Source organism: Mus caroli, unplaced genomic scaffold (genome assembly GCF_978045245.1).
Source record: "Mus caroli unplaced genomic scaffold, Mus_caroli_1 scaffold_3, whole genome shotgun sequence".
Classification (NCBI taxonomy): Eukaryota; Metazoa; Chordata; class Mammalia; order Rodentia; family Muridae; genus Mus; species Mus caroli.
In genome coordinates this window covers 26,857,501-26,878,766 of record NW_028227258.1, presented here as the reverse complement: position 1 = coordinate 26,878,766, position 21,266 = coordinate 26,857,501, and the positions used below count along the sequence as shown (strand labels likewise).

Here is a 21,266-nt window from a genome sequence, read left to right as displayed (position 1 = left end):
ACTTCTTAAATCAAGGCCATAAAGAGGGTTCACACTAGGGGGAGGAGTAGAAATGAAACTGTCAAAAATGCTTCAAGAGAAGCCTATTAGCATCACTGGCCTCACCCAGCCTTGGCTCCCGGTGAACACAGAGCAAACTTCCTCTGATAAAACTCTGGCTGCTCCTCTATGAATTTTGGATCTGAGTTTGTTGAATGTCTAACAATTAATTATTAAGCTCTAAAACTGTCCTGGGAACTGGGATAGAGCTACTTAAAAACATCAAATAACAAATCTCATTTCTCTTGGCCCTTCACTTCAGGTGGAGGAGGAGCACGCATAGGTGCAGTATGTTACTTGAGATCCTAAGGGTAATAGTGGTACAGAGGGGTGGGGATGGAGATGAGGCAGTTAGACTGCTAGTAAGAGCTCAAATGGCAGAGAGGTTTTAAGCAAGAAGTGAAAGGGTGTCTAATGTTGTGCAAGAATTTGAAGGGCTGAAAACACAGGTAAAAAGTGTTTGTTAGTGGAGAAAACAGTTAGCAGAAAGCTTGGGGCCCAAATAGGCAAGCTTCATTTAGGACGGGGAGAGTCTATGGCCAGGAAGAAAGGGAGATAACAGAATTGCAGGAAAGGACGGTGTGGGAGAGACTGCAGTGGGCTTGAAAGAGCTTTAAACATGTTCGTACACGTTATCATAATATAAGGTAAAGACATTCATGTTTCAATGCTTTGAAGTAAAACATATACATTAAAACATTAAGGCCAACCATTCAAATACATGACATTTCAAAACCCATAAAGACAAACTGGAATGGAAGGGGAAACGAACAATCCAAAGGAATGGAAAAATCAAAACAAACAAACAAGCAAATAAAAATGGGCAGACAGGAACAGGTACAAAATAGAGATCCCAATCATGAGAAACCAATAGCCAGCAACCAGCCAAGTGTTTTAAAATCTGGAGTGAAACGCTATTTGCAGGAGATGCCAGTGGTGTTGCACACATGAACTATGTATGACTGTGCACACAAGACCTGCTCATCGTGTCCCACAAAGGATGAATGGGGAGGGGCTCAAGAAGTCCCACACATACCTGAGTCCCTGAGCAGCTGCTATATTTCCCAAAACACACTATCTCTCAGAGCCAACGATTGATTATAAATGAACTATAAACAAGATCAACACACTAGATTTAGGACTAAAACTTTGAGCTTTAATAAAATAAAAATAGAGAATCTTAAAAGTACTCAAGAAAAAAAAAACCTACAAAGAATTGACAATGATCCATAAGTGACCGATAGGAAAAGGGGACGTGCCTTCAGAGGTTAAGAGAAAAGAATTACAGCCTGAGAACTGTGCTTCGCAGGATTCTCTCGAGCAAGAAGTTCCAGTAAACATTCATTTTATTAACAAATATCCTCATTAAAGGAAATTTGGAAGGTTTGACCTCACAGAGCAAACGCTATCTTAGACAGGAAGTACTGAGATAAGAAAGGAATCAGAAAGGATGGAACATGAAGGGAGAAAGACCGTGAACAGGAGGAGAGAAATAAGAGGCACTTAAGTCAGGGTTACGACACTGTGGTGAAACACTATGAGGAAAGCAAGTTGGGGAGGAAAGGGTTTATTCGGCTTATGCTTCCACATCACAGTGCTCAGCCCTAAGTGGGACATCTAAAACACACCTTCTCTTCCCAGAGTTGAGGGGTCACTAGGAAGAGGGGGAGGGACGCGTGTAAGAGTCAGGGGTGGTGGATGATTACAACAAAAGAATATTTTCACGGCATAACAACATAGTTGCACAATCACAGTGGTTATGACAGCATGCACAAGACCTATGCAACCTCAAGCCAGACAATCCTAGCATGCAGTGGGGAGGTAGGCATGAAGTAAATCCCTATCTGAAGATCTCATGATCGCTGCTGGAGAGGGCAAGTTAGCAAAAGACCAGTCCAGTGTATGGCCATACACCAAAGAGTGGGTGGCAACACAAATTCGACCCAATGGCCTTAAAAAGAACTAGAACGCAATTTGATATGTGTGTAAGAGGAGAAGGATCTGGGAAGAAGTGAGGGAGAGGTGTAGCTATGTTCAAATATAATTATGCAATTCTCAAAGAAATAATAATTGCATACACCAGCAAGATATTGCTGAAAGGACCCTGATATAGCTGTCTCTTGTGAGGCTATGCCGGGGCCTGGCAAACACAGAACTGGATGCTCACAGTCAGCTATTAGATGGAACACAGGGCCCCCAGGAGCTAGAGAAAGCACCCAAGGAGCTAAAGGGGTCTGCAACCCTATAGGTGGAACAACAATATGAACTAACCAGTACCCCTGGAGCTCGTGTCTCTAGCTGCATATGTATCAGAAGATGGCCTAGTCGGCCATCATTGAGAAGAGAGGCCCCTTGGTCTTGCAAACTTTATATGCCTCAATACGGGGGGAATCCCAGGGCCAAGAAGTGAGAGTGGGTGGGTAGGGAGTGGGGTGGGGAGGAGGGTCTGGGGGACTTTTGGGATAGCATTTGAAATGTAAATGAAGAAAATACCTAATTAAAAAATAAATTATAAAAAAATAAAATAAAATATCAAGCAAAACACCAAAGAAGTTAACATTATTGTAACTTTGACTTACAAGTTCATATGCTGTTTTCTGCATAAGTTTAAATAAGTCAATTTTGAAAAAAATTTTAGTTTTGGAGTGTGCCATGTATAAGGACAAAATTTTGTCAAATCAGCTACTGGAAGGGGTGGGGACACAATTATGAGGAATCAGAATCAAGCTGGAGGCCTTGCACTTCAGAACTAACTGAAACTGTGGTGGAGAAACAGACATACAGATAATAAGATAGACTAGAAAGACAGAAATAAACCATCACCTTTGTGGTTAAAGACCTTTTATCTACATGGAACCCAAGATCATGCAAGAGTAGAGGACCATTCTTCGAGTAAATGGTACTGGACAAAGCAAAAGTGGCATCGAATCTTTACTTAATACTGTATGTAAAGCTTTTAGCCCCATGTCCTCTGAGTTAAACCTATAGCTGTGAAACTCTCAGAAGAAAATATAGTGTAAAATTTTCATGATGTATTTGGCAATAACTACTTATATATGATACCAAAGAGTCAGACAACAATTTGACAACTTTGTTAGTCAGACTTCATGAACAGTTTTGAAATTTGTGCAAAAAGAACATCAGGTCACTAAAAGCATTACCCATAAGGTGGGAGACAAAATTTACAAATTAATATCTAGACTATGTGAAGAACTTCTAAACCTCAACAACAACAAATTCTTAAAAGTGGGCAAAGCCTTGAACAGACATCTCTCCAAAAAGAGACGGCTAACGTGTGCCTGAAAAGATGCCCAACATTACTAATCATGAAAACAATGCAAATTAAGCAGAACAAGACAACATTCATTAGAATCCTGGGTTGCTAATAATGATAGAACACAGGGATTCCTTCAAAGATTTGGAGAGTCTACAACTCTTAAACTCCATTGGTGGAAATGCAATAATAATAATAATAGTAATAGTAATAGTAATAATAATAATAATGATACTCTGTGAAATGCAGTGTGGTAATTCCTCAAACAACCACCAATAGATTACCATATGTCCTGGTGATCCTGCTTGTGAATGCGCATCTACACTAAAGGAGAGCAAGAAATGCAACAGGTCTATATGCACAGGTTCAGAACACCATTGGTCACATTAGTACTCAGCAATGGATGAAGGAATAAGCAGAGTGTGGTAAACACATTAAACAGAACATTACTAAGCCTTCAAATGGCAGGAAACGTCGCATCCCTTACAACACGTGTGGCTAATGAGAAGACTACAGAAAGAGACACAAACTGGGCACAAAAGCTTGAATACATATGATGTCATTTAACTGAGGTCCCCGGAGCAGTCAAAAAACCTAGAGACAACCAGTGTAGTGGTACAGGATGTAGAAGCAGGACTTTGGGGTCATCTTTAGCTATACAGTGAGACCCTGTCCCACAAAATCAAACAAACAAAAATCACAGAGAAAAGAGGGTAATAGTTGTCAGGAGCAGTGATGCATTCTGTTTGCACTTTTTCAAAATATAAATATTTACTTTTTGTATATGTGTGTGTCCGTGTGTCTGTGGGTGTCTGTGGAGGACTGAAGAGAGCACTGGGTGTTCTGAAGCTGAAGCTACACACAGTTTTATGCCACTGGATATGAGTACTGGAAACCAAAGTGAGGTCCTCTGGAAGAGCAGCAAGGACTCTCAACCTTTGAGTCATTGGATCACTCTGTCCTGCTGGAGAGAGATACACTTCCCAAGCTGAAAATGATTCTGAAAGTGTGTGTATGTTGACATACACATTATTGATCTCTTGAACATTATTGAACCACACATTTAAAATGGTTATGATGTTCACTTTTATAGTCCTTGCCAGGATTATTTTTAATTGAGAGAAATACCACATAATATCATAAAATAGAAAAAATACCAAGACATCCAAGACTTTCTGGATATATTAAAAATTCTCCCCAATTTTAACATTAGAGTAATTGAAAGGGGAGAGGAGGGAAGAGGTTTTGATGTCAGATGCTGTGTTTCAAAATTCAGAATGATTCTGAGCTGAGTTTGGAGTAGAGCAATTTAAACATAATAGACCATATCTTTTAAAATAACGTCTTATAGGATTTCTAAACACCACATGGAGAGGGAGGCTTATAAAAGTGGGAATGTGAGGTATAAATGCAATAAGCCAAATATCTGAAAGCAGCTTTGTTCCAGATGACACCCCAGTGAAGAACGACCTTCATAGTTAATTACATTCTTGCATCTCGGCTCTTCTGATGCACTGCGTGTGCAGCACACTTGACTGACAGCCTTGAGCTAGGCTTCCTTCTATCGTACACCGTGTGCGCGCTGCGTCAAATTTCCTGGCCGCAAAAAAATGTTATTTCAAGGTAATGTGTATAATAAAAACATTCTCTTGCTGTCCCCAGCAGTGTTACTGGGGATGGTACTGTCAGAATGATAGCCACAGTGATTAATATTCACCTGCCAACTCCAAGATGTGCATTGTGGGTAGAGGAGTCATGCACACCATCTAGCGCTTACAAAATGTAAAGATGTGTATGGTTTCTGGGTGAAATTCAACACAAAACGTCAACCAGTTGCTAAGGGTTGGACTCAAGAGTGACGGTAATTTAACACTTCCAACAGTTGCTCCCCTCCCCCTTAGGTTACATTGCTTTCCTCCATCTCTTTCATTGAAGCTAAATATGGATAACATAAAAGCCCCTGTGCTGACTGTTTTGAAGTGTGAAGTTTGGCAGCATTAAATGCATCCCACTATGGTGCAATCATTACTGCTGTATGTGTCTAGAACACGTCCATCTTCCCAAAGCCAAACTCTCAATCCCCCACTCTCTCCTCTCCTCTGCCACACTGCATTTTTGTCTATCCAAATCTGACTGCTCTGGGTGCTTCATTTTAACAGAATCATGCGGCTTTTGTTCCTTGGTGCCTGGCTTATTTCACTGAGCGCAATGTCCTGAAGGCTCATCTAAGCTGTAGTATGTACTCTAAAGCCTTACTTTTTAAAGGCTTAGTAATATTCCATTGTGTGCACACATCATATTTTATTTATGAAAACAAGCTAAATTACTTGTAGTCTATTAAACGGCTACACACTTTTATTCCCACGCTACTTATCATAATATACTGTGCAAGCCTGTAATCCACACAGCCGTTTTCAAGCATTTGTTAAGGACCAATGTTGTAAATATTCATTATCTCTAATCTTCCTTACAACCTAAAAATGGGATATTATGCTAATTTTAGTGACGGAGGAACAGCATATAAATGTAAGTGCAATTTCTCCAACGATTCACAGATTACACAGAAGAACTGGGGTTCTAACCAGATGTGCTAGGCTGTGCAGCTGGCGCTCCTTCACCCCAACCCCTGACTGGCGAGGCTGCCAGCATAGTACACTGCTCATGTGCGATAGGATTTCTCTGGACAGAGATACGTACAGGTCAGCGTGGGCAGCCCCTCAATGGCATATGACACTGACCAAGTAAGTCATGTGGCGTCACTAAATTGTTTCATCTCCAGAAGAGAAATAAGAAGATCTGGCAGCAGCAATAATAATGAGGTGTCATATTTAAGTATTTGTGAGGTCAGGGAGCTGGTGGGGCTGGGAGGAACAGGCCTGTAGCAAGAGGCATATCCAAACCCAAGAAACCTTATCCTGCGATCAGCACGAGTAGGATTGATACTCGACGTCCGGGGCCTGCATGCTTTGGCACACAGTAGCCCTGTGCCCTAGACCCTTGCCTTACTAGAGGTGGCTCACCACAGAGTTGGTAGCCAGGTTAAATGTCCTTTCCCCTTATAAGGTCATGCTCAGCAGTACCTGGAACTCCCCCTTATGCAAATGAGGCATCCCCAGTAACCTGGCCATGCCAAAGGTGTATACTCAGCCCAATAGACCCTACTCATCCCTCCAAAGGTTTAAATAGCCTTTATCCCCCTTTCTCCCACCCCCACCCCCTCAAAACTGAACCAGTTCTCCAAAACGATTCCTGGGTCTATGTGTTCTTTACCTTCGAACTCACAGAAAACAAAGATCCTGACTACACCCACCCATCCCAGATAAGACTCCTTCCCTCCAGCCCAGCTGGGTGCACAACTGGCCTGGCTACCCAAGGTGTGAGACCACAGTAGTAGCTCTGCCTTACAGGGCGGACACGCTTACTCCTTCCCTTTTAACAGTAAGGAGTGGAAACGGAGGTTAAATAGTTTACCGAAGTTCTTGATGCTTTAAGTAGAGTGACCAGGATTCCAACCTGAGCCTTTTCAGCTGGGCTTAAATCCTTCGTGTTAGCCACTAATCACTGCCTGGGACTTGTGGGAGGTGAGATAAAGCATGGAAATCACATTGTCCATTTCGGACACATAGTCAACCTTCCAAAAAGAGCCATTTGTTCTTTGTATTGTCAAGAATTACTTGCCATTGGTTCTGAGAGGCCTAAATGGTCCTTCCCCCTACCTCCACCTGGGAAATGTCCCAGGGACAAGAGATGCCAATTATACATCCATCATGTCTTTGACCTGACAGCTGGAAAAAGCAGAACCAGCAAGGACTACTACAAAGCCAGTTCAAGAGCAGGCCTCATGTGCACATTACCACTCAGACAGAATTCAAATGAGATGGAGATTTGCCTTGACTTCTCATCTGCTGTAGCATTGCAGTGATTGACTTCTGAAACCTCAATTATCTCCCATTTATCTCAAGGCACAATCACGGTGTGAAGAAGTTTCGAGAATCCACCGAAAGCCCTGCTTCTCAAGAAAGTGTAACAAGGAAGATGAGGGACACAGCTGCCCCTCCTGGGTCTCATCTACTGTTACTTTTAGACTTCGGGATGGTTATTGATTAATGATTGCCAATAAATAATCGTGAACTTTTATTTTCATAAGTAAAGAAGAGTTATAACTAGTAAGTTTATATTTTGACCTTAAAGTTTTGCTCAATGCCTTATGTGATAACATCTCATCTTGCTGTCACCTGTGATCCCCTGGTACCAGGTAGGTTCATATATACCTCTCAACAGTTACTTATCAAGCACTGTGTACAGTCGCTTGATTGCAGAACAGAAGGGTAATATATCAAAAGTACCTAGCCCTGAGCTCATCTATAATTTTATCATAACCACAAATATAATTAAATAAAATCCTAAGTATCAGAAATTGAAGTTAATAATTTTATGTTTCCTAGTTAGGGGAGTTAAAGAAACTTTGTATCTTGCTCAATATCAATTTGAAATTATCTATTAGGCTTGAATAGATTCTGTTATATATAATGAATAATGCAACCACCCTTCCTGTCAGGAAATGGGTCATCTAGAGGTAATGGTGGGTTATTAAAGTCACAGGTAAGTCAGCATTTTCCTTTTGCTCCCTAAAACATTCAGGGATGCTAAGACACTTCCCTTAAGCATTAATTTGTACATTTTCCACAAATTGGTTGTGTACAGCAACAAACCTGCCCGTATTGGCTGCATTTTTATTGTAATTGCATTAATTTAACTAAACACACACAAATTGGCAGAACACGAGTGTGAGAGAACATGTGTGTTTCTCTGAAAACTGACTCGCTGCTTGGAAACTATTTTATAAAGTCAAGTTGCCAAGCCGTTCCCATTACACTAGAATTTGGATGAGACAAATAAAAAGGATTAAGAAGAAAATGATTCTAGAATGATCCTAGAAACCAATCACTTTGAAATTTAAAAATACCAGCCAATATTGAAAAAAAAATAGTATAGAGATTCTAATTACCATTCACAGTGACCTGGGCAAAAAGCCTAGTACAACCTAGAGGCCAGGGTCTTCAGTGGCAGCAGGGAAGAAGACACACCATTGGCTAAAGGAGCAGTATATATAGGGAGCTTGATTGCAAAGCTAGATGGGAAAAGAGCTTTGTGTGAGGGAAGCATAGAGTTATCAGGCATACGATGGCACTAAGGTTACAGAGATTGTCATGGGACAGATCCTGAGAGCATCCTTAAGGATCCTCAAACTTCTAAGAACAATGAGTGCTAGCTCTTTTTTTGTTTGTTTGTTTGTTTGTTTCTCTGACAAAATACTCAAGGAAAACAACTTAAAGCAGAATTAACTTATGGCTATCTTTCTATCTCAGCTTATAATTAGCTGACTCCTGGTTTCTGGTTTGTAGGGAGGCTGAGCACAGCAGCAATAGAGCAGAGAAAGGCAGGGATGCTCACCTCAGAGCAGCCAGGAAGCAGAGAGAGAGGGACTAGGAAGAGCTAGGACACTCTTCGGAAGTGCACACACCCGGTGAGTCACCTATCAGCAAACAGACACACCTCACCTCCTGTTAATAATGGCATCAGAATATGAATCAATCAACAGATTAATTCCACAGTGAAGTCAGAACCTTCAGGACCCAGCAACCTGTCAGTGACTGGTTCCACCAGATGGAGGCCAAGTCTTCAGCACTGTCCCTTTTTGATAGACACTTCCTATCCAAACCATAACAATAGGAGATCATTGGAGAAAACAGTGATGTGATTAGGTTCTTTGAGCAAGACCACTTTGGCTGTGTAGGACCACATTTGGGAGGGGAAGTGATGATTGAGCCTTAAGGCAAGAGAGCAAAGCAGCTGCCCAGCTGCCAAAGGGGAGAAGGAAGGCAGTCTTCTTAGTCTACTTGCTGGACAATGAAGAGAACTGGACAAATCAAGAGGAACTTAGAAAAAACTTAGCACGGACTGTCAATCAACGCAGGGTAAAGAAAATGTGAAGCCAAAGCTTAGACTTCTGGGTTAGTCAACTAGGTAGTGGGCCCATAAAACCCAATAATGAAAACATAGACAAATAATGAGGGAGGGGTAAGGCAGCAGTTGTACCTAGTTCTATGTTTTATTTAGAGAGGCCAGGCTGGAGAGATGGCTCAGTGGCTAAGAGTATTTGTTGCTCCAACAGAGGAACAAGGTTTGGTCCCCAGCATATCAGGTAGCTGAGAAACACCTTCAGCTCCTGATGCAGAGACTCCGGTGCTGTCTTCTCGCCACCTTGTACACTAGACACACATGTGGTGCACATGTATGCAGACACTCACCTCTACACATAAAACAAAAATAGATACTATTTTATGAAAAGAGAGAAAAAGAGTAAGTCAAATAAGCAACAGAGCCAGAAATGGGTCAGACATTATCTTCTCCATCTCCATCAGCATCAGTCCAGTTTTTCCTTCCTTATAGAACAGACAACCACGCATTATCGAATCTGGAGTTTTATTCCTCCAAGATCCTTGCCACCTACCCAGATATAATTAGAAATATTTTTCTTTCTTTTTTAAAGTATAGGTTGTATTTTATAACTTTCCCTGTGCTTGCCCCCCCCCCAAAAAAAACTCAAAAAACAAAACCACAACAAACCAACCCCACTTGGCTTAGGATTGCATGGAACCCTGTGGACATAGATCTCACACGGTGCAATCTTTTATCAGCTAATGGAAATTTTGACCCACACAAAGATGAATAGGGTGAGCTTTCTGTGAAATAGGTTGAAAATAATTGCATGTCAGGCAGGGTTTGGAGGGAAGCCGGTGAGGTGCTCACTGAAAATATGGAGGAGCTGAGCCTCTGCTGCTCCAAATTTGAAAGCTCAAGTACTGGGTCAGGGAAATTCTTTATCTCCACTCACGAGGCTTCTGAATTATTTCCTCTGGCTGCTAATTGCTGCAGAAGGTAGCAATGTGGGTTTCTAAAAGAAATCAGCAGCATTTACCGGGCTTGAAAAATACTCAAGCAGCATTGGTTTGAATTCAGAAGCTCCAACAGTGAGCAGCATAGCACAGCCAGGACAATTAAGGAGCTAAATGGGCAGGCACTTTCTAGAAATGACTTTATTTAAAGTCCTTGATGAATGAAAAAGGAAGCTCTCTGTCTTGAATAGAAGGAGAGCTCAGGTTGATGAATCTTGCCTGTATTCAGTTTTCCTCTTATAAACATCCTATTGTTAAGAGAACGGACTTTTGGCTAAATGAGACACTGATTTTTTTTTTTTTTATCCACACATTCATTTATTCAGCAAGTGCCCATTGTGCCAGTGAGCAGCTCTTAACTTGACAATTTTACACCTCATCTCAGACAACATTTGGGAGCATTTAGTGTCCTTTTTGGATGTCATAGCTGAGAGGTTTGAAGAACTTCTAGCAGCAACTGCATAGAAGATGAGAATTCTGCAAATGCCCTGTGTACAGGACACCTCATCCTGCAACAGAGAATGGTCTAGCCCCAAAAGTTAGCAGTGGCACCATCGAGAACTTTGTCCTGATTATAGCAGCACAGCACGGTAACACAAAGGGCAAACCCTGGTCTTCTGAAACATCTTTTAGTTATGAAAGAGAAACAGTAAGACCACTGCAGGGGAGAAAAATGGCATGCAAGATAGTGAGTGAGGAAGCACTATGGGGAGAGTAAACAGCTGCCGGTCACAGCTGCCTCTGCAGAGAGGGCTCATGGAAGAGCCACTTAGAAGCTGCGTTGCGAGAAGAAACTTCCAGAGAACCAGGTCAAGGTTTCAGTAATGGCCAAAAGGACTAATACCAACTTTACTTTTCTTCTTCTTTTTTCTTTCTTTGTTTCTTTGTTCTTCCTCCCTCCCTCCCTCCCTCCCTCCCTCCCTCCCTCCCTCCCTCCCTCCCTCCCTCCCTTCCTTCCTTCCTTCCTTCCTTCTCTCCTTCCCCCTTCCCTTCTTCCTTCCTTCCTTCCTTCCTTCCTTCCTTCCTTCCTTCCTTCCTTCCTTCCTTCCTTCTCTCCCTCCCCCTTCCCTTCTTCCTTCCTTCCTTCCTTCCTTCCTTCCTTCCTTCCTTCCTTCTCTCCTTCCCCCTTCCCTTCTTCCTTCCTTCCTTCCTTCCTTCCTTCCTTTCTTTCTTTCTTTCTTTCTTTCTTTCTTTCTTTCTTTCTTTCTTTCTTTCTTTCTTTCTTTCTTTTCCTTCTGCTCCCCATCTCCTCCTTCCTCCCTTGTTGCCTATAATGCATGAACTCACTCTAAAAGGGATTTGCATAAAATATGAGAAAATCAGCCAAGGATCATCACTTATTCCCTCTTTCTTAAGTTAAAATGTTTGTTAAGTTTGTGTTTGACAGTTTTATAGATGTGCACAATGTACCCTGGCTGTTCCTACCCCATTCCTCTCCTGTCTCCCTCTCACTTCTGCTTGTTCTCTTCTCTCTCTCTCTCTCTCTCTCTCTCTCTCTCTCTCTCTCTCTCTCTCTCTCTCTCTCTCTCTCCACCCCCTCTCAGGTCCACATAAGTCCTAGTTTTGCATTCATGCCTTTTTGGACAGTGGGATTGGAGCTGCCCATTGTACACAACTGGAGTTGATGAGTGCTCCTCCCCAGGGTTCCACTGGTAACTAAGTGAGGGCTGGAGAGGCAGGGTTCTGGGAGTCCCTTCCCAGTCCATGTTTAACTGATGACAAGCCCTTTCCTGTACCGGTCCAGTGCAGGCAATCACAGCAGCTCCGTTTTTATCATTGCAATGGCTGTGTCATGACAACAAAACAGCATCTCAGGGCCCTTCTCTCTCTCTCTTTTTTATTGTGAAAGCTTTAGACACAGAGGTGTCATTCCCTGTCCTCCTTTGTGTTGTACTGGGATTGAACTCGGGGCTACACATGTGTGAGACAAACATTTTATCCCTGAGTTAGAGCCCAAATCTTTCATTATGCTTTTAATTATCATTTTAATAGATTTTAAACGAATAAAAGACAGAATTTGTTTCCTGTCAACTAACCAAAGTGGATTTTTTTAGATCCATTTAATCACATATTGGAGGCTGTGGATTCTCAGCACAATTGACAAGCAGTGGTCGCACAGCAGTCTATATGCATATAATATGCACGTACCTATGTGTGTATATCATAGTTTATATTCTCTAACATGACTTTACATGAAGTCCTTAGATGTCATAAAGGTTTAAATACAATATAAATATACAGAAAATCCAAACTACAGTTTGGCTATGTTAAAACAAATTTTTGTTGTTTTTAATTTGAACATATTAGAACATACAGCTAAAGCTGTATAAGACTTGAACTTTTGTGACTAATTTTTCCTCATTCAAAAACTTTTATTTAGTGATGTGTAAGTTATATTTTGAGTATTCAAAAGCAAATATGGACTGTAGATACAGCTCAGAGTAGGGCATTGGCCTAGCATAGGCCCTAGGTTCAATCTCTAGACCATAAAAAGTGAAATGTGTAAAATTAATATCTTGTTACTGCACTGTGGTAAAACTTCTCTTTTCTCAGAAAATACTGACTTCTCCCCAAATATTCCTTTATCAAAAGAAAAGTAAGTTTACATCCTTAACATGTCTATGAAGAAATTTAAAAAATTAAAAGACTAAAGCATAGTATGAACTTATAATTTTAGAAACATTAAGTTTTAATTAAAAAATATTTTAATCTTTTTTTTTGAAGAGCTGAGAACCGAACCCAGTACCTTGCATTCGATAGGCAAGCTAAATCCCCAACCCAAGATTTTAATATTTTAAAAAGAGTAACACCATTGTAAAATGATGACAACCCTAAATGTGTCATTAACAAGAAATTCAGACTCTTGGAGGGTATTTTCAAATATGTCATGCTTATATTTGAACGGATATATTGGCTTAATACAATGAGAAAAGGAGACATTTATTCTACTTAGAATCTTTGAACAGTCCATTAGATATTCACAATTCTTTTATCCATATCTGTTTGTAAACGTGATCGTATATTGAGGGCTCTCTTTCAGTGTATCACAGATGTCATTTTTCCCCTTGTTAATGTTGGCAGAATTTGACACGTGACCCAACACATAAAGAAGAGAAATATGATTCATGATGGAAACTGATAAGCAGTTCCTTCATCTGCCTCGTAATCCACACCAGGAGCTGTGACTCTGAAGCTACGGAGCAAATGATGAGGAGCTGGGGGCCTGGACAGAGCACGGCAGGGGCGGGGCTCCCACCTCCGGCTGGATTTTCACTCTGCAGCTGCCATACCACCGTTCCTCCACCATTCACTTATTAACTCAAAACTCAGTTACTGAGTGCTTACAAACCCATGCCAGGCCCTGAAGATCAAACGTCCCTGTCTTCGTTCAGCGAAGCAAAAGAGAGGAGAGAACGTGAGATGTAAGAAATGTACCAACCACGTGATACATGAACGTGATCTGAAGCTCAGGATGGACAGACTTGAGAAAGATGGGGAGCAGGTGAGGCCTGCCAGTCAAAGCTAAACACCCTGAAGCGATTCGACTGAGTAGATAGAGTCAGGTCATGGGAGGCCTTATACATCGTAAAGTTGCGACCCATGGTCTCCAAACACTTTTATTTTCACTGAGGCAGAGTATGTGTGATGTGAAAGATCCCATGTGGACTATTGTTAAGTGCACAGTGCTGCTGAGTGTCTTCACACGACTTTACAACCATCCACACGACATCTGTCTTCAGAACTTTCCTGCCAAAACTAAAGTTTTCTGCCTATTAATCAATAGCTTCCCTGAGCTTCTCAAAATTGGCCTTTTCCTTTCTCTCTATAATTTTGCCAGCTTGGGGTAGTTTGACAAAACACTCAATGTGTGCCTCCTTTTACTTAACATCAAGGCTTCAGTATGTATCTGTACTGTACTCTATATAATAATTTCATCCAACTCTGTTCTAAGCATGCATCTCCAGCTTATGCATACTGTTAATATACCATGTGGTTGTAAAACATACACAAAAATAAATACTTTTCAGAGTGGGAAGCTAAAAAAATGTTTACTTTGTTTTTCTTTCTCACTATGAATGGTCTTGAAAAACCCCAGAAGTATTTTGCCCCTCTTTGGAGCTAATTACCTACTGCTATAGAAAACAGAAAAACAAAAACAAAAACAAAAACAAAAAAGAACCTTCTGTGGATGGACATTCTGACCCAGTTGTCCACCAAGAATCCTCATCCACTTGTGTTACTATCTGGTTGGTGCAGATCAGCCACTAAGACTAAGCTGTAAGGCTTGTAAAGTTAATTTTCCCCTACTAGGTCTCCCATCTACAAAGGACATCCTTTTCATTGTATAAACACTCCAGTTTGGTAAATTCAAGAAAAATTTTATAACCAGCACCCACCCCAGTAATAAAAGAACACTGGTGGGAAGTCCACCCTTAGGAGAATGGGATAGGGGCAGCATAGAGCCAATACTGAAGCCTGTGCAACAAAAAATCCCAACACAAACACAAATGGGAGGCTAAGGCTCCCTGACAGGCAGTGACCTTGATTCCAAGGGCTCTCCACCTACAGACTGGGAGAGCACAGCCAGGGATAGCCCAGTGCTTCACTAGGGGCCAGTTCTTGCCTGGTTTTTACCAAGGGTCCATATACAGGAAACCAGTGCCTACCAAAGTACTAACATTGATATGGTGGTGCCAGTCAGGAAACAAGACTCTATAAGCAGCCTTTGTTTTAATCTCCTATATAGGCAGAGGCAAAGATGAACATCGATTGAGTTCCCTCTTACTGGTGTTTCCTCCATTTTCATCCCTGACATCATGTACTTTTGTTCTCTCTCTCTCTCTCTCTCTCTCTCTCTCTCTCTCTCTCTCTCTCTCTCTCTCTCTCTCTCTCTCTCTCTCTCTCTTTCTCTCTCTCTCCTTTCTGTCATTTAACCTCCTCACTTAATTCCACACTTTATGCACTGATAAAAATTCTACCTTTTATGGATAAGAAATAAACTCACACAAGCAGAAACCATACTGTTTGTCTTTAGGAAGCTTTTAAGAAGAAAGGAAGCCACCCCTGGTCAACACAGGAGGAGTGGCTTTGCCCACCTCACTGTGGTTGTGTAGGAGTTACTGATTTCCTTGGCTCACTATGTGAAAGAAATAACCTTTCTAAAGACTGAAAAACACCTTTGCTCTTAACTGAAAAGAAAAAAAAAATTGTAGTCAGCTTTAGTTTGGCTTTTATGCATGACTGAGACAGAAACTACTGAAGCAGTTAGATTTTTTTTTTAAGGTTTGCCCTTCAAACAATTACACACCTACTTTTTGCAGGTGTCACGTTACTGGCTCTGTAGTTTTTTCTTCAGCAAAAGGTGTTTGGAGCCAGGAGAAAGGATCAGACAAGAATGAGAAAGGATCCAGCTTAGAAACACATAGCAAGTTGAGCCTTTACCCATTATAGCATCCTTCATCAGGAGAAAAGCAATCCCTCAGTGGTCCAGTGTGGACCATTCCCACTCGCTGAAACGATCTCCAGAGTTTTTTAAAGCACTATACATTAAATGGGCTCATAATTTGTCCAAGTCCAACTTCTCAGTTGAGTTGTGTGTCCTCTTATTTTGCAATCTACTATTGTGTTTGAAGTGTGTGCCTTAGGGCAATATAACAGGCCTACCAACACTTTAGGATTTATAAGACAATCTACCAGTTCTTTCTCAATGATGAGAAAACTTTCTCTTCTGCAAAAGAAATAAAATTTAATAAATACAGAAGGGAGATTAGATGCTATCGACCTAGTAAGAGTTATTTTGACCTCTGTTATCAACAATAATAGCATTTTATCTGCTTACTCCCATTCTTAGTGAATGCTTCATTAGTGAAAATATTTACCAACCAAATAATTAACCACAGGGTGAAAACAAACTGCAAACTGACCCACAGCAGGCCAGTTCTAGTTTTTGTAAGATATATGAAATGACTGTGTATCTTAAATGACAAGCTTTTGTTCCTCAACACTTTACTGGCTGGGAAATCCAAGGTCAAGGTCCCAGCGGACACAGTTTCTGTTGAGGGCCTACTTCCTGGTTTACAGGCATCTCTACCAATGTCGGCAGAATAAGAAACAAGCTCTTGAGTCTCTTTCAAAGCCTCCAATTCCACTCATGAGGGTTCTTGTCCAGGATCTAATTACTTCCCAAAGGCCTCATTTCCAAATACCATCATTTTGGAGCTTCAGTATTACTGTGTAAACTTGGGGATGTGTGTAAAAATGTGTGGCCCAAGCTGTGAAAACCACGTCAGTAACATCAGTCATTATGGTTTCAGACCAGACGGCTAAATCTCAGTCACAAAATTTTCATAAAAAGCTTAATCAGTGCGGGAGTATCTCAAGTACACACACATATCTGTGTATTCTATAGGTGGGTAGCTACATATGCAGATATACATACATACATACATACATACATACATACATACATACATACAAGTCGTGCCTAATTCCAATAGGGTTACAGAGGAAATCCAAAGTTTTCACAACTTAGCCATCACATTTTCCCTATTTGGTTCTTCCCTAAGGCACTCAGTAGAATGGCAGTGATGAGCTAACTTGACAGGTGCTGTGCTGTGATTGTAATGAATGGGAGAAGAGTGGACTGAGGCATGGTCACTGCTCCAGGAGGCAGAGGCAAGAAGGAGATAGAGCTCCACTAAAATGTAGTCGTGATGTGTGCAATTCTGGACATTCATATTGCTGACATGTTTTATTTTAATAAACAATCAAATTTGTTGCTGCACGTATGAACTCTCCCAGATGAAGGCACCCCACAGGTCAGACCCTGATGATGTCTGCTCACATCCTTTCCCTGCATGGGCCAGATCGTTCATGCGTTCTATGAACAGTTGCCGTGTACTTGTTTACAGTGCGCTGGCCCTGACAATTAACCACTAAGTCTCTTTCATGGGTGGGTGGGGTGAGAGATTGGAGTGGGAATGAGAGTCAATCACAAGCAATAAGGAAGAAAAAATATCTCAGATAAAGTGCAGTGCCCAGGTAGAAATGCCCGTTTCCCATCTGTATTTTCTTCCTGTCTCCAGCTTATTGTGTCTTAACTACACAGTAACCCTGCCACCCAGTGATTGCTTGGAATCCTTGATCCAGCCCCTACTTCCATCAAGCCACATTTGTGCATCTGTTCGTTTATCTTACTTCTCTTTCCCAAGTAGACCATAGGCTTTGAGGAGTGAAATGTGCATGTGTGTTTTAATGACATTAAACTTGTGACTTCTGGCACATGGGCTGATTTTGTTCAACATTAACCCCTAAGACACGACATAGGGCATCTATAGTCATTGCCAGTTCACAGAATAATATGTTACAGGAGTAAAGAAACCCAGTGCCAGGTTAGCATCCAACTCTTCCAGCACAATGAAAAGTTGTCTACAAGGTCATTAGAATATCATCTTTAGAGATGTTCTCTATTGCACTGATCCTGTAGCTCATATGCAGGGCATCATTTTTGAAAAAAAAATATTGCAGTTTAAAGTTCACTCTACTAGAATGTTATTTTCACATAGAAAATAAATAAATAAATAAAAACAACAGATAGACTGTCTAGTGTGGATTAAAGACAAGCTCACAGACACTGAGGAAAGATCTGATTTTCAGAACCAAAAAACTGGCTTCCATTCAGACCTGGGTAGAACAGTGAGTTACTCAGAGAACAACACAGCACTAAAAACAACCCATTGACTGAGCCTAGAACCCTGGGAGTACTGGAAATTCCAGCCTTCGAAAGCATTCTGACCTTCAACTGGTTTTGGATCATCTTTCTGGGGCTCTAACCAATCCAGGTCATCTTTTTTTTTTTTAAACGCCTCAAAGGCTACAAAAATGGAGGCAAAATCTTTACCATTTCAATAAGAGAACTAGAAGTCATCTGACCATCGTCTATTATGGGCATTGAACAAAGCAGACAGCAAGCCCACAGAGCTGCCTGCCTTGACCATTGTGGTGAATGACCTTCCATTATGCCGAAGCATCTGCTGTAAACCCATCCTAAAAGCTCTGCTGGCCACTAGGACTCAGATTTAGGTTTTCTGGGTTACACCTAATCATGCTTCCCCTCGGGAGTCCAGTAAGTTACAGCTCCAGTGTGACCATCTACACTCCCTGGTGATCGCCCCCCACAAGTACTTCTAGGAACGTGGGTGAACTCCGAGACCTTCTATTTTCAGAGACAAAGTCTGGCAGAACAGGTAAGGCTCACGAACCAAATGAAGGGTGCAGGTAGCCCGGGAGCCTCTGCAAAGTGGCTAACAACTGACTACTGTATTAGTAAGTTCCGAAATTATTTCCAATTTATTTTGCTGGTGGAAAATCTGAAGCAGTAAGACACTGTATTCGTGAAACTGATGGGAAGAAAAACACCCATTGTTGGAAGTAGTATGACGGGCATCTGAATGCCTGTACATTGTATCCTTATCAAGGAACAAACAGAAGCAGAAAAACATAAGGCATATATGTTTGAATGAATATCCATCTTGACCTGTCTCCTAGTAGGGTACCCACTATTCTTCAAATTGAAAATAACTGCTATTGTTATTTATTGAGTATGTAGTATCTGCCAGCCAAGGTACTAGAGGTTTGTGTCAGTATCTAATTCAATCCATCACTATATGATAAATATCTTTAGTCTTACATTCAAACGTAGGAAAATTGGGGTGCAGAAATTTAAAGTAATTTTCTCCAAAGTCTTGTATGTAGTAAATTGAAAAATCAGAATTGGAAACCAAGTGCGCATGACTAAAATTTGCATTCCTTCCAACGTTGCCTTGAAGGAAGTTAAATTCAAAGATCAAATACCATTTCTCCCTCATTAAAAATAACTTCTTTAAGGAGAAAGACTGACACCGCAATTTAGTGCCAAACCATGAAGGAGTTTTTAAAAAGTATTATGCCCTAGTTAGAGTTTCAAAACATTTCATTTAAATGCATTTAAGCTGAATAATTTGCATAACCAAGTCTAAGCTTGTTTCTGAGGAAAGTGTTCTGCTAACAAGTAAGTCCCCTTGGTCTTTTAATGCCATTGCAGTTTTAAAGTCTACAGTGACAAGTCACAGTGGGACAAGGGGAGCTCATTCACGTTTTGTATACAAAACAGGAGAGACAGGATCTGGAGGCTCCCAGGACAGGTGCAGCAGTGGAGATAAAGTCCTGCTGGCTATCACATTAAAATCAAGTCTTATCGGAGCCAATGACCTTTAGGGGAAAGGGTAGTGGGAAGGAGACGGAAATCCAGGGCCAGAGATGGAAGATGTGTTCTATCTGTGTGCCAGACTATCCTCCCACATCACAAAATAAAGTGGTTATTTTCCTCAGTGGTCAGTCAGCATAAGTGTGTGGACCAACTCTGTCCTGTCTGGACTCTATTCAGTCCACTCCAAGGGAACAGTCATTTAAGTGATTTTCGGGGATTCTGTCAGAGGGTCCCACGGACTGTAACATTTTTTTTACAGACATGATTATAGTTTCACATCCCGGGTAACCTCAGCCTCAGTTCAGTACAGTCTCCTAGCTGGCTCTCATGGAAGTTGCATCTTGGAGCCACCTACTGGGATAAACTGTCTTTTGTACGTTTTAAATCACAGGTGTACCTGCCCTTCCCCCTCTCTAATTTGAGTCGGGGAAGGAGAAGGAACAAGGAAGGCAGAGGGAAAAGAAATTACTCTCACTGGAGAAAACTGAAGGGTATTAAGTTCCTGGACAGCCAGGGCTATACAGAGAAACCCTGTCTCGAAAAAACAAAAAACAAAAAAAGAAAGATTCAGAGGTGGCTCTTTAACCATTTGGGTCATATAAAAATCTTCTTTGTATCTCTGGAATCCCTTTCCACATCTTTCTCTTGTTTTCTAAGAAGGGAAGGTTGGGTTTGATTTTTCTCCTCTGCCTCAAAGGTCTCTGCAAACGGGAGCCAGCCAAAACCTGAGCTGGACGGAGAAGCCAACTGGGGTAGCTGCTTCCTCTTGAGTTTACCTTGTAGTTTCTGGTTGTATTCGGTCCTGTCAGACTGGCTCCTCCTCAAGGAACCAGAGTGGTCCCCAGAAACACTGCTGTCCACCACAGTATCCGTCTTCCTCCTCTCCAGCATATACAGCCTGGATCTCAAGAAACTCAAGTTCTTCTTCTTGCTTCCCATGGTTTCCTTCCCAGCGGCTTCTCTGGGCTCCATCGGAGGCAAAGAGACAGAGTTCTGAGGTTTGCAGGTGGCTTAAGTGTCTCAGGGCGCACCTCAGCATCTAACTGCCCCCCTTCTAACTACACAGCTTCACTGCAGGGTTACCTGACTGCGACTGCTACCTGGAGTCCCCAGGCTCCGCCCCTTATGAGGTCATTTTCTTTTATACCTACAATCCAACAGGGGAAGTTGCCACCTGTTACCCAAGAGACCTGCTGCACTGAGTTAGGCAAAGCAGGGACTCTAATGTCACATGCTACTGAAGCAAACAAAAATCTCATTGTGTGGGGCAAGGGCTGGGGGGTGGGGTGGGGGGAGGAGGGAAAGTGCGCAAGGTGAGACAGGGCTGAGGGAAGGGAAGGACACATTAGCCTGCGGGTTGAACCTGTGCCCATGGGCGTGTGCAGGTGCACTCTGTGAACTGTGTTGTGCCCGCCGCTGGGAGCCCTGGGCGGCTTTCCTCTGCTCTCCCACCTGTGGCTCTGAAGTCAGTGTGTAGCTATGACAATTTACATCCGCACGACAGTGCAGACAGGGTGGTTTTTTATTTGGAGCGTGTGCCCTCAAAGCAATGCATCTAATTTCGCCATTGGCAATCATCTGCTACAGTCTAACTGGCTAAATAAACCCTGGTCAGATCTGAGAAGTAAAGGTTGACTTTTGAGAGTGATCCTCCCCACCCTCCCGGCTTTATTTATTCTCCTCCAGTTTTTGACTCCTACGCTACCCCAGAGAGTCAAAAACTGGAGGAGGATAAATGTCTCCAGAG

At 41.8% G+C, this 21,266-nt stretch overlaps 1 protein-coding gene across 2 annotated transcripts in view; it reads right to left on the bottom strand.

Moving 5' to 3' along the window:
- Nucleotides 1-20,626, bottom strand: part of Arhgef38 (Rho guanine nucleotide exchange factor 38) — a 113,407-nt gene extending 92,781 nt beyond the window's left edge. For both annotated transcript variants that reach the window (XM_021159127.3, XM_085835511.1), the window contains exon 1: nt 20,296-20,626. In XM_021159127.3, the coding sequence (XP_021014786.1) occupies nt 20,296-20,491 (196 nt within the window). In that variant the 5' untranslated portion in view covers nt 20,492-20,626. The remainder of the gene's footprint in view (nt 1-20,295) is intronic.
- Between the last annotated feature and the right edge of the window lie 640 nt (nt 20,627-21,266).